The 25,891-nt window shown below is 39.8% G+C and overlaps 1 protein-coding gene across 2 annotated transcripts in view; it reads left to right on the forward strand.

The window, feature by feature from the left end:
- The window catches only part of RNF144B (ring finger protein 144B), a 58,189-nt gene that overhangs the window by 26,521 nt on the left and 5,777 nt on the right, over positions 1-25,891 (forward strand). For both annotated transcript variants that reach the window (XM_083359499.1, XM_083359498.1), the window contains exons 3-4: positions 10,565-10,669; positions 22,776-22,836. In XM_083359499.1, coding sequence (XP_083215625.1) covers positions 10,565-10,669; positions 22,776-22,836 — 166 coding nt within the window. The remainder of the gene's footprint in view (positions 1-10,564; positions 10,670-22,775; positions 22,837-25,891) is intronic.

The following is a 25,891-nucleotide window of genomic DNA, read 5'->3' on the forward strand; positions in this document are numbered from 1 at the left end:
TTTTCGAAGTGTCAGAAATGCTATAAATAAGGAACAATTAAAGCTCTCTGGCACCTGTGCAGGTGGCTCTTCTATTGAAAAGGAGGAGAAAAGTTCACAGAGTGTTGTCAATTTTCTTTGGTTATTTTGCCTGGCTTTTAGAGGGGGTTGCAAACATTTGCATTTTCTTGAGCAAACCCAGAAACCCAGCATAAAAGCCTTTCAAAGAAAAAAAAGGCTATCTTGCAAATAAGAAAGGTCATGGCAAAAATATTTCCTTTTTAAAAACAATATGACAAAAAGCCCAAGTACAAAAAAAAGTGTTTGGCAGACAGAGAACGTAAACTTTAATGTCTGGTTGGTAATGATCATCCACAGAATTTTAAATAATTTTAATAATATCTTACATAAGATAAGAAAGTGATCTGGTTTATATGTTAATGCTTGAACAAAATTAGAGACTAGATTTCATTGCAGAGAAAATGGCCCAAGAAAGAAAGATTACCTCAGGGTTATCTTTATCAAAATCCAAAATGGTGAGTAAAATGTCACTATCTGAGGGAATATCTTCATCTTCTTAGTGGAGTCAGACTGTTATTTTGTCCAATGATGTGATATTTTCCATAAATGATATCAAAGATCTAGCCAGCAAATTAGAAGCTCACTTATTTGTTAGTTGACTTAATTAACAAATCTGTACTTTAATTATACAAGATATAACAGTTCTAAGTGAACAAATTTTTGTGCAATGAAATTTAAGATTTGTATACATTTAGGAGATTGTCACAGTATTGTTAAAATCAGTAAAAATCACCCTGCATCTCCACCAACTTAAAAGTAAAAGGACTGTTTTGTAATGAAGCGTGGAGAAGTTGTACAGGAGTCCTTGGCTTAAGACTAAACTGAGCTCTTAAGCGAGACAGTTGTTAAATGAATTTTGCCCCATTTTATGACCTTTCTTGCCACAGTTGTTAAGCAAAGAACTGTATTTGTTAAGTTAGTATTATATTATATTTATATTATATTTATTAAACTTATATACCGCCCTTCTCCCGTAGGACCCAGGGCGGTTCACAAGGCAATTAAAACAACATTACAATACAAAAATTAATAGCAATTAAAATAGATTAAATTTTCCTTGATTAAAATCTAAAACCCCTATATCTCTGATTAAAAACCCAATTACAATAAGTTAAAAAATTAAAAAATCCTCAGTCCTGGCTGGAAAGCTCAAAGAGCCAGGTCTTCAGGTCCTGGTGGAACGAACGAAAATCAGGGGCAGTCCTAAGCTCTACGGGTAACTGGTTCCAGAGGGCAGGCGCGCCCACAGAGAAGGCCCTCCCCCTGGGTGTTGCCCGCCGGCAATCCTTTGCCGGTGGCACCCTGAGAAGGCCCTCCCTGTGGGAGCGCACAGGACGAAGGGAACTTGATGCCGGCAGCAGGTGTTCCCTCAGATACCCCGGACCCAAGCCATTTAGGGCTTTATAGGTCATCACCAGCACCTTGAATCTCACCCGGAGGGCAACCGGAAGCCAATGCAGCTCACGGAGCAGAGGTGTTATATGGGAGTATCGGGAGGCCCCCATCACAACTTGCGCAGCTGCATTCTGTACCAGTTGAAGCCTCCGAGTGGTCCTCAAGGGCAGCCCCATGTAGAGAGCATTGCAGTAGTCTAACTGGGAGATCACGAGCGCATGAGTGACCGTGCACAAGGCATCTTGGTCCAGATAGGGCTGCAACTGGCGCACCAGGCGAACCTGAGCAAAAGTCCCCCTGGACACAGCTCCTATATGATTTTCAAGGCTGAGCCACGAATCCAGGAGGACACCCAAGTTGCGAGCCCTATCGACGGGGGGTAACACCTCACCCCCATCATTAAAGATGGAATAGAATGGTTCACTCGAGATGCCTGTATGCACAGCCACTCAGTCTTGGCAGGATTGAGTCTGAGCCTGTTTCTCCCCATCCAAACCCGAACCGCCTCCAGGCAACGGGACATCATGTCGAGGGCATCACTGAGTTGGCTTGGGGTGGAAAGAAAAAGTTGGGTATCATTGGTGTACTGATGATACCCCACCCCAAAACCATGAATGATCTCACCCAGTGGCTTCATATAAATATTGAACAGGAGGGGAGAGAGGACCGACCCCTGAGGAACTCCACAAACGAGAGACCTCGGGGCGGACCTCTGCCCTCCCGTCAACACTGACTGCGAACGGCCCAAGAGGTAGGAGGAGAACCACTGCAAAACAGTGCCCCCCACTCCCAACCCCCTGAGACGTCGCAGCAGGATACCATGGTCGATGGGAATCAAAATGAGCCTTGGTGGAGCAGTGGGCTAATGCCAGTGGACTAATGCCTCCCTAAGTAACACCAGCTGCCTGCAATTAGTGCAGGTTCACATCCCACCAGGCTCAAGGTTGACTCAGCCTTCCATCCTTCCGAGGTAGGTAAAATGAGGACACAGATTGTTGGGGGCAATTAAGCTGACTTTGTAATAATGCCGCTGGGGTGTGTGTGAAAGCCCTAATAAGCAGGCATATACATAGAATGAAGGCTACTGCTAAGTTTGTAAGCCGCCCTGAGTCTTCGGAGAAGGGCGGGATATAAATGGAATTTAAAAAAAAAAAGCCGCTGAGAGATCTAATAGGATTAGGACAGAGGAACAACCCCTGTCCCGAGCCCGCCAGAGATCATTCATCAGTGCGACCAATGCCGTCTCTGTGCTGTACCCGGGCCTGAAACCCGATTGGTACGGGTCAAGATAATCAGTTTCCTCCAGGAACAGAGGAAGCTGATGCGCCACCACACTCTCAACAACCTTCGCTAAAAAGAGAAGATTAGAGACTGGATGATAGGGCAGGCATCTTGAGAAGGGGTCTCACCACCGCTTCCTTCAAGGCGGCGGGAAAGACACCCTCGCTCAAAGAAGCAGATATCACTGCCTGGAACCAGCCTCGTGTCTCCTCCCGAGCTGAATAAACCAGCCAGGAAGGGTACGGGTCCAATAAACAGGTGGTAGAGCTCAGCCTCCCCATAATCCTGTCCACCTCCTCGGGAGTCACAGGATCAAACTCAGTCCAGATAATACTCTCAAGACCGCTCGATTCCTCCCTGTCAGACTCTGCCCAGTCAGAGTCCAAACCGGTCCGAATCTGAATGATTTTGTCCACCAGATGCTGGCTAAACTCCTCGGCCCGCCCCTGCAAGGGCTCCTCCCTCACCTCCTGAGAAAGGAGGGAACAAGTTACCCTAAACAGGGCGGCTGGGCGATTATCTGCAGACGCGATGAGGGCGGCAAAGTAATTAGACTTCGCCGTCCTCATTGCCGCGAGATAAGACCTAGTAAAAGATCTTATTCACATACGTCAGATTCAGACCGGCTGGATCTCCAACAGCTCTCCAGACTCCGTCTCCGACGTTTCATCTCCCGTAGCTCCACAGAAAACCATGGAGCCCATCGGGATCTACGCCGGATCAGGGGTCGCAAGGGTACAACCCGGTCAAGTGCCACGGTGGCAGCCCTCTCCCAAGCCTCCACCAAGGCATCAGCCGGGCTGTGGGTGAGGTATAGACCCAAGTGCCGTCTGGAATCGTTCTGGATCCATTAGGCGCCTGGGGTGGAACCACCTGGTCGGCTCCGCAGCCCAGTGGCGAGGGGTAGCGTATCGGAAGACCAGCCGTAGGAGGTGATGATGGTGAACACTTACTTAACATGGTTGTTAAGTAAATCTGGCTTCCTCATTGATTTGCTTGTCGGAGGTTCACTAAAGGTGATCACATGACCCTGGCACACTGCAACCATGTTAAATATGAACCAGTTGCCAAGCAACTGAATTGTGAGCACATGACCTTGGGGTTGTAACTTTGAAAAAAAATCATGTAACTTTTTAAAGTACTGTTGTATTTCTGAATGGTCACTAAACGAATGGCTGTAAGAGCTACCTGTATGGCCCTCACCAGATTACATGGGTAGCCTCTTGCCCCAAATAGACTAAGTATGTTTGTTTATACAGGCATAAGTCCTATGTTCTGCATAAACTTCATCTTCCATACTAACATTTGCCATATTGCTATAGCATTTTTCTTTTTTCCATTTGCTTTCTGAAAATTTGTAAGAGTTGAAGTTAATCAGCTGGAAGCCTTTTAAAGTGTTGAATCACAGGGATAGTTAATGTAACAGGCTGAAATGATGACCTGAACAAGTCAGCCCTTTGTGAATTCCGAGGAAGATTATCTAAAAGTGGCCTTGATGGATTTGAGATGAGAGGAAGTACAAAATGCCTTCTTAAGCCATTAGTTAGCACCACGAGATTTGAACACATTGCCTGATGGGTTGAGCTACATACTGAGTGCAAATAAATCGCTAAAGGTTTTTGAAATGAAAAATTTGAGCAGACGCTTGGCAGCAAATGGTGCACTTAAATCTTTCCTCATCGTCATTGGATGCAAGTTATTTGTGCTTCTCCCTTCACTTGTCCCATGTATGTCAGTTTCTTTATAAACATGGTGGACAAGGCACTCAGAATTCTCAGGGGGGGAGGGCGGGGGGGTAGAAAAAGGTACAGGTAAATATTGAACAGACTAACATGGAAAAGGTGAAGCCAACCCAAAACTGTGTGGAATGACCACTGCATGCTGGGCACTTGGAAAGATAGAGAACTCCTATGTGAGGCACAGAGGAAAACCTTCCTTCATACATTATATCTTTGTCTGCAGTGCAATTCCTAGTTTCCTACCTAGAACAGAACAGAATTCTTTATTGACCAAATATGATTGGACACACAACTCAAGGCTGAATTAAACAGCCCAAAATTTAAGAGAGAACTTTTATAAAATGTTTTATAGGTGGCACTTAGATCCTAAAAAAATAGCAAGTATGTATCCGAACTGCCAGCCCAAATGTTGGAGGTGTGGTTGTGAAGATGCAATGTATTTTCATATATGGTGGACTTGTAAAAAGGTTAAAGCTTTTTGGATTAAAATTTGGTGGAATATGCAAAAAATATTCAAGAAAAGAATAAAGTTTTGTCCGCAATTGTTTTTACTGGGCATTATTACAGATACTACTGTTGTGGACATTAAGTTGATGTTGAATTTAATTACGGCAGCGAGACTTTTAGTAGCGCAATATTGGAAGAAGGAAGAACTGCTGACTATAGAAGAATGGACTTTAAAAGTTTCTAATTTGGCGGAAATGGCAAAGATCTCAGCGTACTTGAAAGACCAGTCGCAACAGAGATATATTGTGGAGTGGAGAAGATGGATTGATTACATCCAGAATAAATACGGGACTAAAAAGTTTCACCTAGCATTTGAATAAATATTGGATTTATGTGATATATAAATTACTTGTAGTTATTTTAATAAGAGTTAAAATGTGATAGAATTTAATATTTTATTGTTGTTTGCATATGGTAGATTATGATTGTTTGTACTTTTATACCCTGTATTTAGCTCTGGGAAGTCGGGGAGGGGGGAGGGAGAGGGGAGGGAAGAGTTGGGGAGGTTTGGGGAGAGGGGAGGGGGTTGGGAGGGGTTTTGTCTTTTAAAGAATGTACTGTAAAACTTTTCAATAAAAAAAAGGCTGAATTAAACATGACTTCTCCCTTCTCTCCCATTCTTTCACTCAGACTGGGAGGATGTCAAAGAGCAATTTTACCAGATTACCTAGTTAATGGATGTTTTCTGATGAGCCACTTCTACTGTAACAGCTATTTTGTGAATAGGCAACAAGTCCCAAACCTTGGCATCCCTGACTTGTTTTCAAAGTGCACAACAGTTGCCTGCCGCTTGCCTAGACTATTTCTGATCGGGATGGGCTGCCAAGTGATATTGATTATTTAATATTTAGCTGAAAAACACAATTTGTGCTAGAGATGCTGCTTAAATTTCCTGTGAAATTCTGGAAATGTGGGAAGTCCCTGATGTGTCCCTTTTACTCCAGATGTTTAAAATCTTAATTTGCAGTAGCACTTCTGTGGGAGGATATAATGTTTAGAAGTCTTTTTATATGGCACCATTTGTGATACCTGATGAAGCAGTTTATAGTAAGGTTATAAGATCAGAACACCTTATGTGAGGGAGATTGGCAGTTCTTAACCATGACAAAATAAGTAAATAACATTTTATAACATCACCTATTGTAGGGCTTTGTGTAATACAAAATACTTAACATTGAATATGTACTTAATACTATGGATTAGGTGTAATTGCCACAAAATAGAGATGGATTTGTGGGATATAAATTCCCCAGTTCACATTTACCAGCTCATCTTAAACCTCAACCTACATTTATATCTCTGATGGTCATAATTATATTGCAAGATAATGTTTAAATGCTTTAGAAAGCTTTAAAAAAATTAGAATTCAGTTCATTTACTTATGGGAATCCGGAAACCTTATTCAAAGAACTTATCTGACGTTAATTGAAAATTGCAAGCATGTCACTTCCTTGACATGAATGTATTAACAAATTAGCATTAACGTATGTGAATGATTTTTTAAAGGGAAATTATCAAAAGGGTAAATAAAACATGAGAAATGCTTTTCTTTTCAAGGTTATAGACCAGTTTTATCAATCTTGGAAACTTAACCAAGATTAATGCTGAGTGGGGAATTCTGGGAGATGAAGTGCACGTCTTAAAGTTCCCAAGATAGGGAACCCCTGCATAGACCTTCATCTTTAATTTCATGTGTTTGCTTCAGAGTTATTACTAAATAACGTTTTTATACTGCTAAGTATATCCATGCATCAATTCATGCAAATTACATCCACGCCATTAAAGGAAAACTATCAGAAATGAAAACTAAGAAAATATATCCTGCCCTGGGCCACCTGAATCTCCGGGGTCATGTTCCACCAAGCAGGCCCAGTAACAGATGAACTATAGTAGCTGGCTGGCGAAATCTGGGCATTGAAGTCCACAAATCTTAAAGTTGCCAGGTTTGGAGACCCCTGACCTAGACTATGCAAAGCCCTAAAATAACTAATCTGTGCCTAGATTAATATGTGTAATTGAATTGAACTGAATTGAAAGTATAACTTAAATGATTTAACTCTTGGGTAGTGAGAACTGCCTTATCAGTGGATGTTTCCAGAGAAGTCCTTTGTCTTATTTCCTCTCCTCATGTAATGTTATTAGGGCAGTCTAGAGCTCCCATCCAATCTCAACAATATAATCGCTTTCTGATGTTTCAGTTTGTCAGCTATGCAGTACTTCATAATCATAATAGTAAAGTTGGAAGGGTCCTTGGAGGTCATCTAGTCTAACCCTATAGGCAGGAAACCCTATACCAGGGGTCAGCAACCTGAAACAGTGAAAGAGCCACTCTGAACTGGTTCCCTCACAAAAGGAAAAACTGGGAGCCGCAAAAAATGTGTGCACATGCGCGTGCATGCGCAGAACAGGGTTTGACTGAAGAGTGGAGCCAAGGCGAGATATGCACCTACCCTGCATATTTGAATTGATTGGTTGAACTTTTTTAGTCCCACCTTTTTTGTTTCGGACTGCACATGGTAGAGGACTGGGAGCCGCAGGAGACGGCTGAAAGAGCCGCATGTGGCTCCGGAGCCGCGGGTTGCAGACCTGTGCCCTATACCATTTCAGACGAATGGCTGTCCAGTCTCTTCTTAAAAACTTCCAGTATTGGATTATTCACAGCTTCTGGAGGCAGGTTGTTCCACTGGTTAATTGTTCTAACTGTCAGGAAGTTTCTCCTTAGTTCTAGGTTGCTTCTCTCCTTGATTAGTTTCCATCCATTGCTTCTTGTCCTGCCTTCGGGTGCTTTGGAGAATAGCTTGACTCCCTCTTCTTTGTGGCAACCCCTGAGATATTGGAACACTGCTATCATATCACCCCTAGTCCTTCTCTTCATTAAACTACACATACCCAATTCCAGCAGCCGTTCCTTATATGTTTTAGCCTCCAGACCTCTAATCATCTTTGTTGCTCTTCTCTGTACTCTTTACAGAGCCTCAACATCTTTTTTACATTGTGGTGACCAAAACTGGATGCAGTATTCCAAGTGTGGCCTTACCAAGGCATTGTAAATTGGTATTAATACTTCACGTGATATCTGTTAATGCAGCCTAGCACTGTGTTGGCTTTTTTGGCAGCTGCAGCACACTGCTGGCTCATATTTAAGTGATTGTCCACTAGGACTCCGAGAGTCCTCTCACAGTTACTACTATTGAGCAAGGTACCCCCTATACTATACCTGTACATTTGGTTTTTCTTGCCTAAATGTAGAACCTTACTTTTTCAACATTGAATTTCATTTTGTTAGATAGCGCCCAGTGTTCAGGTCTGTCCAGATCCTCCTGTATCTTAAGCCTGTCTTCTGGAGTGTTGGCTATTCCTGCCAGCTTGGTGTTGTTTGCAGATTTGATGAGTTCCCCATCTATCCCCTCGTCCAAATCGTTGGTGAAGATGTTGAAGAGCACTGGGCCCAGAACAGAGCCCTGGGGCACCCCACTACACACTTTCTTCCATGTAGATGCAGTTCCATTGAGGACCACACTCTGAGTACGGCCGGTCAGCCAGCTATGAATCCATCTGGTGGTGATGCTGTCTAACCCACATTTTTCTATCTTATCAAGTAGTAGTTTGTGATCTACTTTATCAAATGCCTTACTGAAGTAAATTATATCCACAGCATTCCTCTGATCCACTAATTTTGTCACTTGGTCAAAAAATGCAATAAGATTTGTCTGGCATGATCTATTTTTAACAAACCCATGTTGGCTTTTAGTAATGACTTTATTTGCCTCTAGATGCTCGCTGATTCATTGTTTGATTATCTTTTCCAGAATCTTCCCAGGTATTGAGGTCAGGCTGATAGGTCTGTAATTTCCTGGATCCATTATTTTTCCTTTTTTGAAGATGGGAACTACATCAGCTCTTTTCCAGTCCTCTGGTAGTTCCCCAGTGCTCCAGGATCTTTGAAAAATATAGTTCAGTGGTTCTGAGACCACATCTGCCAGTTCCTTGAGAACCTTGGGGTGTAATCCATCTGGTCCTGGTGATTTGAACTTGTCTAGGCTGGACAGGTGCTCACTAACCATTTTCTTGCCTATCTTAACTTGTGTTTCTATTCTGTTTTTATGGCACTATTTTTGATAGATTGGTCTGTTTTTTCCCTTTGTGTAAAGACAGATGCAAAAAATGAGTTAAATAGTTCTGCTTTCTCCCTGTTGCTTGTTACCTTCTTGCCACTTTCACCCACTAATGGATCAATCATTTCCTTCACTTTTTTCTTGTTTTTTACATGTTGAAAGAAGCTTTTTTTTTGTTATTTTTGACTTTGGTCGCAAGACCTAGTTCATTTTGAGCCTTAGCTTTCCTCACTTTGTCTTTGCAGGCTCGGGCTATTTGCTGATATTCTGTCTTAGTTATGTGCCTGTCTTTCCACTTTCTATACTTGTCTTTTTTATCTTTCAATTTATCAGAGAGTTCTTTATGCAGCCATGCTGGTTTCTTTTGAGAGCTGTTATTTTTCTTCTTTGTTGGTTTTGTGCTAGACTGGGCTTTTATTATCTCACTTTTCAAAATTTCCCAAGCTTCTTGAGTTGTTTTCCTCTTAAGGATTCTCATCCATGGACTCCTTCCCAAGATCTCTCTGTTTATTGAAATAAGGTCTCTTAAAGTCCAAGACACTAGTTTGACTGTATTCTATTGCTTGTGCTTCCATAATGTTGAATTCCAATATTGCATGATCACTTCCCCCCAAGGTTCCTGTGGCTTCAACACCTTCTATCATTTCATCTCTGTTAGTGAGAATTAGATCCAAAATGGCTAATCCCCTAGTTCCCTTCTCTATTTTTTGGGTGACAAAGTTGTCTGCTAGGTTTGTCAGGAATCTGTTTGATATTCCACTTGGTACAGAGTTTGTCTTCCAGTTGATGTCAGGGTAGTTAAAGTCACCCATTACTATTGTGATGTGCTTCTTACATACCTTAGTTAGCTGACTAGCAAAAAGTTCATCTATTTCCTCTGTTTGGTTGGGTGGCCTATAGTATACACCTATAGCTTGATTATATGAATTTGTATGACCATTAGATGGCAACCAATAAATATAAAGTCTAATTTTGTCCTCCTCTAAAGTCTAACTCTTTGTCTGATTAATCAAAAAAATCTAACAATCCTCCCATAGTAACCCAGAGACAGTCCCTGACTTATGACTGTTTGATTAAAGACAGTTCAACGTTACAATGGTGCTGAAAAAGGTGAGTTAGCTCCAATAGCTAGTTTAGGTGCCTTTTGCCGTTTTATGATTTATAACTTAGAACACAGAATATAGAATAAAAGAGTTGGAAGGGACCTCGGAGGTCATCTAGTCCAACACCCTGCATGAGCAGGAGAGTCTATACCATTTCTAGTGTCTTCTTGAAAGCCTACAGTGTTGGGGCACCCGCAACCTCTGAAGGCAAGCCATTCCACTGGCTGATTGTTCTCACTGCTAGGAAATTTCTCCTTAGTTCTAGGTTGCTTCTCTCCTTTATTAGTTTCCATCCATTGGAATATAATACTTACATATTATACTTTACATATGATTTATAACTTACATATTTCTTCTTCCTTAGTGTCTAAAACAATACATGCAATTGGCCATCCGTGAAGGGTGTGGTTCTCCCATCACTTGTCCAGACATGGTCTGTTTAGGCCATGGGATGCTACAAGAAACAGAGGTATTTATATTTAGTTCCTCTCTCATTGCTTTTAATCTTCGTCATTCATTTACATAATGAATATATTAGATTGTTTTCCCCCTTAATTACCCTAATGACTACTTGGCAAAAAGCCCACTTCAAGGAGAAATTAGAAACAAGCAGATGGTTTTTCTCTTGTTTTCCCTTTCCTGGGGAAATGTTTACTTGGCATCCAGACAGTCTCAGAATTGCTTGCTTGTAACAAGAACATTCTCAATTTGAATATCCCTAGTTCTTTGTTAGTGATAGATTCTGGAAGATGTACTATGGCATTCAGAATTGTAAAACACAAATGGTAGAAATGTTACATGTCGCTTGAGAAGGATTTTTTTTTGTATGGAGGAAATGGTGTTTGTATATACTTGGAAGAGTATATATGAACCCCAAGTGCAGTTCATTGGATGTCTGAAGTGTTATGTATACCCCAACTATGCAGTTCTTGTTAATAAAAACTCAGGATAAAAAAATATCACATGGCCAATTTATATTAAATCTCTTCATGAAACATTATTGTTCATGGTTCTTATCATACCTATTGTCATTATACAAATTACTTGTATGTTGCATTCCAAACAGAATTTTCTCAAGATAACTTACCACAGACCTGGCAGCCCGCAGGCCGGACGCATCACGATGAAACCGCGCCTACCCCCATTGCTGGCAATGGGGGAATATTTCCAATATGTCGTGCGACATCACATGACGTCACAAGTTTGACATGTCTGATTTAGCAGATGGCAAAATTTGCCAATTTTAAATTAAGTTGATATATAATAGGATTAAAAATGTCCAAGGATTATCAGTTGGTCAAAAGGTTAGGAGCAGTGTAGACATTTCATGTTAATATAATTCATTAAAAGGTTTGATAAAATAATAGAACATGAGATTTCCTTCCTTGGAAGGTGTTGCAATAGAATGTGTGGAAGACCTTGGGGAACGAAGGGAAGAAATGCTGCCTAGGAAACAGTCAGACGAGAGGGAGGGGCCCCCAATGGATTAATGGTCAGAGGAAGAAACTTAGAAAAAACTTCACATAATTGATCAAGTGATTAAAAGTGCTGGCAGAGAATTTATATTTTCAGACTTGCAAGATTCTGTTAATGTAGCCTTACAATAAAGTAGATTTATCTCATTTAGCTCATGTTTTTTTTTAAATCTGGTTTACCCATGAAGGCTGACATTAATCTTGAAGGCCTAAAGATAAAAACTTCCCATTGGCCACTTTTAACCACCTGATCAAATAGCTTTCTTGACATATGAAAAGTTGAGTTTTGTAAAAAAGTGCTGTAAAGTAATAAGCTCACCCCAAAATTATACAAATAAAAGATCTCCACATTTACATAGAATTTGCATGATTTTCAAGTTGAATTTTCAAGGGGTATATTGCACATGTTCACCTTGAATTATACAGTTGGCAAATCTGTTGAGGGATGAAGTTGCTTTCTTAGATCAATGTTCTAGCATTATTCACTTAGACTTGAAATAATAATAAGCTTTTGACATTCTGAATGTAGAGAAAATGCAGTGCTAAAGTATGCATGAAAATCATGGTAGAGTGTTTCAAGATTATTGTTTGTAAAGCTCCTGAAATCTAAGTTTCATTTCAGTTAGCCAGGCAAGAGGGCACTTGAGGGTATGCATCTAATGGGTCATTAGTGTTTTCTTTTGTATGCAACCCTAAATATTGAATGAATAAACAATGAGAAAGACATTTAATGGGCCATGCATGGTGGGAAGTGCTGGAGTTTGTTATGGGTTTTGTTCCTTATGTATTTGTGATCTTCACTGATATAGTGACGAGTAATCATTCTGACCAGAATAGATGCTCTTAAAAGCAGCGAATGATCTATGCTGGGCCAAAGCTTTAGTAAGCTTTTACTTCTTTTAATAAATAAACAATATGGGTATATTACACTTTGCTACTATAGAATACTTCATATGCTGCTCTGCTTATATCTCTAAATTTTATCTATCCCTAAGACCAGCTTTATCTTGTTGCCCACCAAACATGTTACATTGATAGTCTTGATGGCCTTTGATCATAGTTGCTCGGAAATATTTGTTAAACAGGTTTATTTATTACATCACCATCAAAGCTGACACCAGCTAGGGCCGTGGTGGTGAACCTATGGCACGGGTGCCACAGGTGGCACGCAGAGCCCTCTCTGTGGGCACATGCATTATCGCTCCAATCCTAGGCCTTCAGCTGGGTTTTATAAAACCTTTGCTTTAGGCCTCCGCCGCTGTGTGCAAAAAAAAAAAAAGTTTCAATCAATCAGTCAATTTCAACTTCTCACAGGGAAAAAAAAGATTTCGCAAAGTTGGAATTGATTGATTGAACTTTTTAGTCCCACCCAGTCTGCCGTTACCACTGCAGCCACGCCCACCCAATGGGCCACACCCACCCAATGGGCATGCCCACCTGGCACCCAATGATACATATGTGGGCACTCGATCTCGAAAAGGTTTGCCATTACTGAGCTAGAGCATAGAACAACTGAAAGAAATAATGCAAGTTCAGAACTGACATGGAGAAACGTGGTCCATACAATTTCCAAGAGTTTGACACAACTGAATGGAAAATATCATCATGATCATATGAGAGAGAGAGAGAGAGAGAGAGAGAGAGAGAGAGAGAGAGAGAGAGAGAGAGAGAGAGAGAGAGAGAGAGAGAGAGAGAGAGAGAGAGAGAGAGAGAGAGATGTCTTACACATTATAACACATGACATGGGCAAGGAGGTATTCTAGGGTTCAGAGAGTTTAAGAGGGAAGGACACCCACTCTTGTCCCTGTCCTTTTGGTATAAAATTTTCAAGATCAGAAAGGGCTTGTTAGAATAATTAGCAGGACTTTCAAGACAATTTCTTGTCGGGGTCCTTAGTTAAAGGCAGTAGCTAAGCATATATATACTTCATTTCAGATTTTCATGCTAAGAACCTGAAGATCTCCAAGGAAACCTGTCAAATACAGATATTTGGAATTGATACATACAGTACATGGAACCCATATCTCTTCCCAGATTTAGTTCCACTTGCCTAGAGGTCTTGACCTATCTTTAAAAGTTTGCCTCAAACTGTTCTCCTTTTTAATAGTCAGGGGCTTGTCACCTAGAAATTATCCAAGCATGGAAGTCTTTATATGCTGATACATGCAGTTACAGGCACGCTGGCTGAGGAATTCTGGAAGTTGAAGTCCACAAGTCATAAAAGGGCCAAGTTTGAAGACCCCTAGCTTAGATGGTAAAACCAATTTTTTACTTCAAAAGCTCTAGATTAAAACAGCTTAGAGATCAACAAAAAGAGGTACAGTCTGCTGACTTGCATTAGAACTAAGAAGAATGAGAGCTCTATGAAAGCTTTAGTTGAAAAAGACCTCTTTTTTTACTGCGTATGTGAATGTAGTATAACGGAAGCTCAGTGACTGAGAGAATATAAGCCATTTTAATTTACTTTCTAGTTAACTCCAGAAAGAATAGCCCAAGACTGTAAATGACTAGGAATGATGGAAGCGGTCAAACTAGTTGTAGCTTCTAATCTGGTTGTGTGGTTATTATCCTTAGGGTCCTTTAATGATATTTTTTTAAAAAGTCATCTCTGCATATTCCACTAAACAGGCACTATTCAGTGTCCAAATGATAAATACAAATTGCTATGGAAAAGTATGCAGTGCAGCTTTACGGTGTGGGTCTTCAAATCCCAGATTTCCACTTGAAAATCTAGGTTTTTAAAATTCCTTCTTTGCTGCAGTAATTTGTTGGCTGCAGAGACCTACAAGATGTTCTAATATATGCACTTCAACTATTGTGAGGAGTGAATTGGAAGTAGTCCATTTGAAGTACATCTACAAGCCCCATTTAATGTCCTAGAGTAAGTTGGTCAACAAGAATAACATTGTTTTGAGTGTCTTTCCAAGGCCCACATTACCCACTAGAGCAGAAAAATAATTTCCACTCCATATCCATTTTCCTGAAACTTGAAATAGCATTAATTGGTTACATAGCTTTTCTTGGAATAAATTCTGTTCAAAAACAACTATAATAAGCCTTTGGAACACTTCCATGGCAACTGAAACAGGATTTGAATAGTACTCGGTGCCTAAAAATAGTAACATAGCTCCTATTTAGTTTGCTTATCCTGTCTTTTCACAGAATACAGCCGGGTGATTAAGGCTCCTCCTGAGCGCTGTTCATTTTCTTTTCAGTTTGAGGGGAATAATAGGAATCTGAAGTAGATGGAGGATAATTGTATGGAGGGGAAATGGGACAGGAAGTGAATGATGAATGACATTTAAAAGACAAGCCAAATGGTTTTTTGCTACCTTTATTTGTGAGTACATTTTCAAAAAATTTGCTGGCAGTGCTAGAAAGGGATAAAGTGTCTTTGTAATCGCCCTGCAATGCCTGCTCAGCATTTACTTTGGTGCTGCCTTGCTTGGGCAGCAGGCAAAGAAGTGGCAGCTGTAAGGACAGGTAGTCCTCTACTTATGACCACAACTGAGCCCAAAATTGATGTTGCTAAGTGAAACATTTGTTAACTGATTTTTTTACAACTTTTCTTGCCACAGTTGTTAAGCGAATCATTGTAGTTGTTAAGTTAGCAACACAGTTGTTAGATGAATCTGGCTTCCCCATTGACTTTGCTTGTCAAAAGTTTGCAAAATGGGGTCACATGACCTAGGACACTGTAATCATCACAATTATGAACCAATTGCCAAGACTCTGAATTTTGATCATATGGCATAGGGTTGCTGCAACGGTCACAAGTGTGAAAAACAGGTCATAAGTCACATTTTTTTTTAGTGCTGTTGGAACTTTGAACAATTACTAAATGACCTGTTGTAAATCAAGGATTACCTGTATAGAACAGGGAAGCTCATTCTCACAGGACTAACATCTTGTTGCCTTCAACCCATCCAAATACAACTTTATTTGGCAAGTTGCATTGAACTGATAGATATGTGAATCAGTGTGAAGCAACAGAAAAGTTAAGGTTGAACTATTCAAATAATTCAAGGAACCTGCAGAAGAAAGAAAAAAAACAGGACAAAAATTATCTTGTTTATATATTCTAGTAAACCATAACTGGCTTCATCATGGTTTGAAGAAGACTCCCTGATTGGCTTGGTTCTCGCATTGTACTAATCCCTAAAACCAAGGTTTATAAACCACAATAGCTGAGTTCACAAAACATGCTGAGCTGAAAATTTGCCAGTTTATCAGGATGTCACCTGCCTTCTCCTCTAGCATCTTATCTTACAGAATGACAACTGCATATCTCTAACCTTTTTCTGAGCAGGTCTATAAATTTGGGGGAAGAACAGGACTACAAGTGCACATTATTCCTATTTTCCATGAAAACCTTATGAGCACATTTTTGGAAATAAACCCGATGAAGGAGATTGGGACTTTGCTTTGCAGCTCTGTTGGAAAATAATCTTTTTTTAAAAAAAAAAGCCGGGAGGGGCAAGGACCAGAAGAATATTAGTATAGCAAAAGATAACTTTGGAGAACCCAGTCTTACAGGAACATATGAATCCAATTATGATATTGATTGAAGTGTGTAACATTTAGCAAATATGGACAATTACTAAATACTAATATATATAATTTAGAGATATGCCCAATCAATAGTATAAAGCTTAATGGACATCTAAATTCCATGGCATAAATCCAGAATAATAGTATAGTAGTGCATATTTTAGGGACGCGGTGGCTCAGTGGGTTAGGACACTGAGCTTGTTGATCAGAAGGTCGGCAGTTTGGCGGGTCGAATCCTGAGTGCCGCGTAACAGAGTGAGTGCCTGTTACTCATCCTAGCTTCTGCCAACCTAGCAGTTTGAAAGCACGTAAAAATGCAAGTAGAAAAATAGGGACTACTACAGTGGGAAGGTAACAGCGTTCCATGTGCCTTTGGCATCTAGTCATGCTGGCCACATGACCATGGAGACGTCCTCGGACAAGCGCTGGTTCTTCGGCTTTGAAACGGAGATGAGCACCGGCCCCTAGAGTCGGAAATGACTAGCACGCATGTGCGGGGGAACCTTTACCTTTACGTTTAGTGCATATTTTATGAAGAATTGCTACAAAGCTATCACACAACTGTTTGTATTTCAAGTACAAAGATGCTGCTGCTGTTTTTCTAGCAAATATACATATGATTTAAACATTCATTAAGGAACTTTTTCTTTTTTCATCCGTGTATACGTTCCTTTGCCAGATAGAACTCAACACGGGAAACCTCACCCGGCCCGGACACGGAAAGGATTGACAGATCGATAGCTCTTTCTCGATTCTGTGGGTGGTGGTGCATGGCCGTTCTTAGTTGGTGGAGCGATTTGTCTGGTTAATTCCGATAACGAACGAGACTCTGGCATGCTAACTAGTTATGCGACCCCCAAGGTTTTTTTTTTCTTTTTTTCCCCTTTTTTATGTAATATTAGTATTGCTTGTAGTCATTTCATATGAGCTAGAGTGCGATAGACTTAATAGTTTATTGTTGTTAGCATATGGATGTTTATGATTGTTCTTTGTTTTTATACCTTGTACTTAGCTCTGGGAAGTGGGGGGGAGGGGGGAATGGGGGGGAGGGATAGGGAGGGTTAGGTAGGGGTGGGTGGAGGGAGGGGGGATTGTTAAAGATAAAATGTATTGTAAAACTTTTCAATAAAAAAAAGAACTCATTTGCACCTTACCAAAGGTGTGGAATGGCAATCAGGAATGGATATCTTTTGCCATCATTTCAGTGATATGTATAAAAGTGTTGACGTAGAGAAAACATTAGCCACCTATCTTTATTTTAAAACATTAAACACTTTTAAAAAAACCTTCATTCAGAAACTGCTTCTAACCTTGCCAGTGTTTCATAATATTTCTAAAAATGAAATCTATCTTCAAATTACAGTTGTTCCATATTCTTCTGTTTGTACTGAGTAAAAGCAGAAATAGTAGATACACTGCAAAACTAGTGCTTCTGTAGAAAAATCATGATAATTTATAATGATGGATGCTGAAATTGAAAGATGAAAATTTTACAGACAACTCTCTGCTATTGGTTGCCAGGTAGGTATCATTCAGCCCATTTTGCTGCCTAAAGTATAACAAATAGTATTTCACTTCCTAAGTCAGGTTTTGAATACCTAACACAGACAACCAGGAAAAACGTCTTCATGGTGCTTAACCCAAATGTTATGCTATTGCCTAACTTGATTTGAATGTGTGCTTCCTTTTTCAAAGGTCTGTCATTCAAAGGAAACACAAAATGCATATTTGTGGAAACAAAATATTTGACTTGAATTTATTAGATAACAGTTGTTGCCATCACAGAAGGAAACTGAAGGCAATAAAACAACTGCCTCCTAATGAGAATGAATATAAGTACTTTAAAATAGTATTTCCCTGAAATCTTATTCAGTGAGCTTGGTGCTCTATGAACGTAAGGTCATTTTAAACTGGGAAAAAAACTGCTTTTGTCAGATGTGTGTTGTGGATTTTGCCCTAAGTTAGGATATTACAGTACAAGTTTTCCGCTACTTCAGCCAACGAGGGCTTTTGTATAGCTATACTTTATACAGTTTTTATTGTTTGCGGGTGGGGAGAACTTCAGTTTAGTTAAGGCACCAGGCTAGAAAGCAGGAGACTGTGAGTTCTAGTCCTGCCTTAGCCATGAAAGCTGGCTAAGTGACCGTGGACCACTCATTCTCAACCCAGCTCACCCCACAGGGTTGTTGTTGTGGGGAAAATAAAAGGAAGGTGTATTTATATGTTTGCTGCCTTGAGTTATCTGTGAAAATAATAAAGGTGGGATAAAAAAAAATAGATAAATAAATCAATTTGGCCATTCTATTTTACATACTATCTTACACCCATACATTTTACATTCTCCATAGGATACTTCGAGATGCTGCCTTCTACAACTATTCATTTCCCTTAGTGGCTTTGGAACATTGGGAACTTGGGATTAACCGTGTGAGTCCTTAGTTCTGAGACCAAAGTTGGCAAACAAGCAGCAGTTAGGTTTCTGGAAAGATGTGTATTGCTAGTAAGGTAATATTACAGGATCTTGAAAGCCTGTCAAAGCATTTCTCTTGCTTAGGTTATACCCAGCATAAAATTAAGCCAGAGTTACTCTGTGTCTGTTTCTCACACTTTCCCCTCCCCTTGCTATGGTGTTCCTTGCCCAAAGTCCTCTTTCCTCTTCCACTTTCCCAGGGTCAGTTAGCCATGCCCTCACTGCCTGTGACCTATTATTCAGGCTATTACTGAAAGTAAGGTCACTTCTCTGGAAGATTGCTAAAATTCTGTCTGATAAGAGGAAAGGGGCAGAGGAAAAGAAGGCAGACCCAGGGTGAAGCATGAGTGCTGGGTGAATTTTCTCCAGTTTTACAATCGTTCTTTGCCCCACCAACCTATCAGTTGGGTTATTTTTGGAGATAGATTGACTGGTTTTCCAGAAGACCAGTAGACCCCTGTTTACAAAACAGTTCAAGTGTTAATTATTTTATGGAACAGTTTTGCTGTGACAACTTCTCCCACAGACAACTTGAAAGGTGGCTGTAGTTTCCATCCCAGCCACCTAACTCCACTGTTTCTCAACATGCTGGCTAGAGAATCCTGGGAGTTGAAGACCACACGTCTTAAAGTTGTCCAGCTTGAGAAACAGTGACTTAATCATTCTGCTCAGACCTGCCCCTGACTTCAATTGCTGATTTATTTATTTATTTTTTCCTGTCAGCTTGTGATGTTGGGTGAGAAAGCAATTGCAGCTTGGGAACTTTGCCCCTCATTTCCCTTGAATTGTCCTGCAGTGAACGTCTAAAAGAGAACAATTCACAAGCCTTGTTGGCAAGTAAAATTTATGCTTGGAGTAGTGCAGATTATGCTGGGATATTATTATTATTATTATTCTGAAACGTACATTAGCAAGAGTGGTGAGACAGAGTCCTAAAATGTGCAAGTAATTCTTTCCTTAGTGCAGATTCAAGAGGGAAGCTTGAGACATTGAAAAGCTTTTGTCCTGGGCTTAGACCAGGGGTGTCAAACTCAATTTCATTGAGGGCCGCATCAGCATTGCGGTTGCCCTCAGGGGGCTGGGTAAGTATGGCCAGGGTGGGCGTGGCCTACTGGGTGGGCATGGCTAGAGTGCCTATGGCCTACTGGGTGGGCGTGGCCAGCTCTACATCATACGCATCAAGGATGCCTATGGGGGCCTGGGCAGGAGTGGGACAGATCTGAGGGTCTCTGGCAGAAGGAGGGTCTCTGGGCCAGGGCGAAGGCAGTGGGTGGGGGCTGTTCCCTCACTGTTTCCAGGATGGCTTTGTGGGCCACATGAAACCACTTTGCGGGCCAGATCTGGCCCCCGGGCCTTGTGTTTGACATGTCTGGCTTAGAGGATAGGATAGCAAGGAAATACCATCTTAATTTAGTTATATATTTACTTTATTCCACAGAGGCTGTTTTGTTGTGCTTAAATCCGTGTCTCTTATTTGTTGCCTTTGGCTTCTCCATGACCTGTCATTTGCTGTCTTTTTTTTTTCTGAGATCCCTTGTTAATGGTATTGTAAGAAGAGAGCTTTGGGAGATAAATGGCTTTGTTTGGGAGAGCTGTGCATTTATTTCCTATCACAACAAATATGATCTGACAGTAAACATCTGCTTTCCATTGACTGCTATAAAATTTTGCATTATATAACCTCATTGTCTGGGGAAGACAAATCTCTGTCTCTGGGTACGTACTTCACCAAACTCTTTATTATTAATAACAACACAATGCTGTCTTGTGTGATAGCTTTTTACTATTCCATTGTTTTAGTATAGGCTTGTTTTATTTTTATATTCCATAGCAAAAAGGAGAAACACTGCCCAAAGATGTTTGCTTTCCTATATCCATTTATTTCATTTTCTTTCTGCTGCTCCTAACAAATCCTCAAAGTCTTGTTTGCGATGGCGAGGGAGGTATTTAATGAACAGAAATGAATATTTTATGATAGGAGTAATGTGCACTCTCTTGCTAGAGTAGGGGTAGCAAGACATCCACTGAAAATCTAAAATAGGAATGATGAAAGAAAGAGTAAGAGAAAAAGCACATTAAATCTATCATTTGTAGAAATACAATTCTGAAATCACAGTGTCAATAGCATTCATTACCTTGCATCCATTACTTACTACTGGCATTTAAATAAGGATTGCTCCAGGTGACTTACTGGTAGACAGTTATGTTGTCTACTATATATTAACATTAAAGAGAAACTGAATGTCCCTGAGAAATTATTTTGAAGTTGCTTCTGTAATAAAACAGTAAAAGAGTAAGATAGTAATATTACTATTTATCATTATTTGTTGGAGAGAAGTATTTTGATGAGGCACTTTTATTAGTTGCAGAGCTAGAATTTCTGAAACAACAAGAATTTACACAGTAGCTATTCTTGTGAGAGTCAAAGAGGTTAATGGCATGTATATGTGGGTAGGGGTTGAGGCAGTTTTAGCATATCCTGTTCCCTTTTGAAGTATATGGTGGCAGATAGCAGCAGGGTTTCTACCACAATAGTATCTTGTAATCTTTGTCCCATTTCCTTCTCTGGTTGGTTTTTTTTTGGTGTCTGTGTATGTATAGGTATGTTTTTATTGTTACATCAAATTATATATATATATATATATATATATATATATATATATATATATATATATATATATATATATATATATATATATGTGTGTGTGTGTGTGTGTGTGTGTGTGTGTGTGTGTGTGTGTGTGTGTGTATAAAATTTAAAAGGGCAGAATCCTTTGTATAAACATATGCTTCTTCTCAAGATGGGCAGTATAGAAATTTGATACATAAAATAAATAAAATTCCTGATTCTCAGATGTCAGAATCAAACGGTATGTCTTAGAATAGTGTTTCAATTTAGGATAATCACAGATGTTATATTACTGCTGTGATGGAAAGCAGAATAGAATCTAAATGATTAATATCAGTGGGAGATGCTAACAGGGCCCTTTCTGTCTGATAATAAATCCATTTTGTCTAGGGATGCATTTGCTTTGCTTTGGGAGGGAGCTGAGTGCTTGAATGATTAGAATATTGCACAGGGGAATAATCTGAGTATATTCAGCAAGTGATGTTTTAGTTATTATGATCATTATCATGTGACAGTTCTGGTCATTTGAATCTTCCATACTGGCACACAGTCAATCATCATCTTAGAGGTGTTACTGTCGCCAGTAAAAAAAACAAACCCAAAGCAAATTATATTGAATATTGAAAAACATGGCTTGTCTTTGAAAGCCTTCATAAGAGATTGTACATAGCTAGACTTGAAATAGTTGTCTTAATATTATTTAAATGTGAATGACCTAGAGATTTGTTTGCAGCTCCATACACATTTTAAGATATATAATTCCTTCAGATATCATGGTCTTTCTGCTTTTTGATTACAGGTTGATATTGAATGGTTAAACCCTCTTCCAGTGTTCCCAAATCCTCAGTGGCACATGTTTTATTAAAGCAAACTAATGAAAAAAATTATTGACTTAATTATCCCTATACTTTGCAATCAGTGTCCATAATACATAAACATGATAATGTGGCATGATTATATAACAATGTGTCATGAAAATACCTAAATTGGATCCTCCCCTCTCTCCTTCTCCCCTTCTGGATTATAGATCAAACTCCTTTTGGCTTAATATAGATAGCAGCGTCTAGCTGACTGAATAATCTTTAAAAAGCAAAACCTGGTTAGTTTTTGGATAATCATAAAAAAAACCCCAATCACGGCAGGGGACTAGATGTAAAATTCAAATATTTTGATATTTTTGCTAAGAAAACAATATGAATAAATCCATGTGGTAGGGGTGAGTTTGAGAAAGAGAAACTTTTTTAAAAAAATTTTTATTTACAGAGATTTTGAGAGTATTTACTAATAATTGTATTCAGACTATTTTCTTTTTAAAATTCACCTCAATCACTAGTGTTGCAATTTCTCAATGAGTGAGGGGGGGGGAATCTTGACTGAGCTATTTTTAGAAATGAATGATTATAATCCACATTTTCTTTTTAACATCTTGTTATTGTGTTCTTCATTCCAGATAGCCAGCTTGGTGTCTGCGGACCAATTTCAATTGTACCAGAAGTTGAAATTTGAAAGAGGTGAAATTTTTACTTTAAGACTGCATTGCTAAATTCACAAAATAGCAAAGAAGTTGTAGGAAAAGTTACTACTTGACTGATTGTACAGTCTTACTAATGTCTACTCAAAAATAAGTCTCATTTAGTTCAATGACACTTAACCTTGGGTAAATAGTTATAGAATTGTAGCTTAAACTAATATATATATATATATATATATTAGAGTTGAAACCAGCCTAACTAAACTCAATGCAGATGAAGCAGACCAAGTCAGACATGAAGTCACCCACATCCTATGCACAAGCAAACCACCCAAAAGCAACTTAACAAAAGAAGAACAAGTAGCATTGCAAAACCTAAGAAAAGACAACAGCATAATCATACTACCAGCAGATAAAGGCAATGCTACAGTGGTAATGGACACATCAGACTATGAAGAGAAACTGTCAAAATTACTCAAAGAAACTACATACAAACCTATATATACAGATCCCACAACCTATCTAGAAAAGACCACCAAGAAAAAGATAAAATCAACTTCTATAAGCCAAGAAATCCAACAAACAATCATTCCTAGGGAGAAGTCATCCAGATGCCCAAAACTATATGGCCTCCCCAAAATACACAAAGATGGAATCCCACTAAGACCCATAGTAAGTTCTATAGGCTCACCACTACAAAACTTAGCTAAATACCTAGCAAAACAATTACAACCTCAAGCAGAAATGGCAGCTTCATATGTCCAAAACTCATACCACTTTATAGAATTAGTGAAAAATCTACAGATAGACCAAAAAGACTTGCTAGTCAGCTTCGATGTGGTATCACTATTCACCCAGGTGCCAGTCCAAGAAGCTCTATCAACAATAAGAAGCAAATACCAACCACCAAACCATATTATAGAACTAGCAGAACACTGCTTATCAAACACATACTTCATACACAAAGGCCAGAGATACAAACAAATAGAAGGCGCACCAATGGGATCCCCTCTATCACCAGTTATCGCCAACCTTTTCATGGAAGAATTTGAAACTAACGCTCTGGAAAAGACTACAAACAAACCAAAACTGTGGCTCAGATATGTGGATGACACCTTCGTGATCTGGCCCCATGGAAGAAAGGAGCTAGAAAACTTCCTAACACACCTGAACAGCCTACATCCCAAAATAAAATTCACCATGGAGATTGAAACAAACAACCAGTTACCTTTCCTGGATGTACTTATATACAAAAAACAAAACGGCACCCTAGGACACACAGTCTACCGAAAGAAAACACACACCAACCGTTACCTCAATGCGCAATCACATCATCACCCAGCACAAATAAATTCAGTAGCCAAAACACTAATAACAAGAACCAGACGCCTTGCAGATGAAACACATATACAAACAGAACTACACACCCTGACAGACATATTGACAGCAAACAAGTTCCAAAAAAACATGATCACCAATATGATTCAGCAGGGGTCTCCGAAACAGAAAAACATCCAAGAAGAAGAACAGAACAACGGACGAGCCATCTTGCCCTACATAAAAGGAACAACCGACAAAATCAGTAAAGTACTACGCAAACATAACATCAAAACCGCATTTAACACTGACAGAAAGATATCAACCATCCTGAGAAATCCCAAACACAAAATAAAACTGGAAAACCAGGGCATATACCAAATCCCATGCGCCTCCTGTCCAGCAACATACATCGGACAGACTAACAGAAGAATAGAGGTACGTGTAGAAGAACATAAGAACTCAGTACAGAAAAAAGATCACACATCTTCACTAGTACAACACATAAACACTACGGGACACAACATCAATTTTGAAGGTACAAAAACAATAGCCAAAATAGAACATCTCAATAGCAGAATAATCAGAGAAGCCATTGAAATAGAAAAACACCCAGATAGTATGAACAAGCGAGACGACACCTCCCGCCTACATGCCATTTGGAAACCAGCATTGATAGAGAAAAGAATTTCAGCAAACAAGGATTTAAAAAACCAACAAACAACCCCAAATGCCACCAGCCCCAGCAAGACTCATCCACACCCAGAACAAAAACTGTCCCACACAGAAGACAGAACAAGACAAGCAAAAGTGCCATCACCCAAGCAGAAGAACGCACACACGAACCTGACTGACCCATACCAGAGATACATAGCAGGTCCTCGAACTCGGAGCCAAACCATGGCTCTGGAGGCCACTACACAGCCCACTCCTCAGGACACCAAATCACAACACTCAGGATATTACAACACAACAAAAAAAACCCCACCCATTCAGAACACACCCCACCCAATCAGAAGACAGCCACGCCTCCACTCAATCAGAAGACAACCACGCCTCCACCAAGTCGGAGGACACCCCCCCCCCACCCAATCAGAAAGCAGCCACGCCTCCACCCAGTCGGAACTCAGCCCCACCGGCAGTTGGAAAGAAAGGAACAGCCAGACCACGCATTGCTCCGGGAAGCAGCAGGAGGATGATGACGGATGTGATTTCGTTGAAACGTCGCCACAACTTTCTGAAGATGAAAGGAACGCGGGAAGAAACCCGAGACTCTAGATCTACATATATATATATATATATATATATATATATATATATATATGTAATAATAAATTGCTAGCAGAGAAAATTAGAGAAGAGAGGGAAGAAAAAGAGGAAAAAAAGTCAGCTGATCCCCCGAGCTCAGAGTCTCTGAGCTTAACATAGTTCAGATCTCAGTCCTAAACCAAAAAGTCTATAACTTTACTGGTATAGATTTAAAATTATACAGATTTTTAAAAATAATTTCTAATATAATTTATGTACTCTACTGGTATAGATTATCCTTAATGAACCCACAGGACTCATTCTGAGAACAGGTTTTTAGTGCACACAATTTGCAGGTGGAAGGTGGTTGCCACTTACTTTCTGGTCAGAAACCACACTTCCTACTTACATGTGTGTGGCATTTTTTGCCATAGAAAAAATTTAACCCTTGCTGTCCATTCTTCATGGTGTTCTTTCATTGTCCATTGGAGTTGGGAGGCAATAAATTTAAATAAATTAATAACAATAAG

Source organism: Vipera ursinii, assembly GCF_947247035.1.
Source record: "Vipera ursinii genome assembly, chromosome: 3".
Taxonomy (NCBI): domain Eukaryota; kingdom Metazoa; phylum Chordata; class Lepidosauria; order Squamata; family Viperidae; genus Vipera; species Vipera ursinii.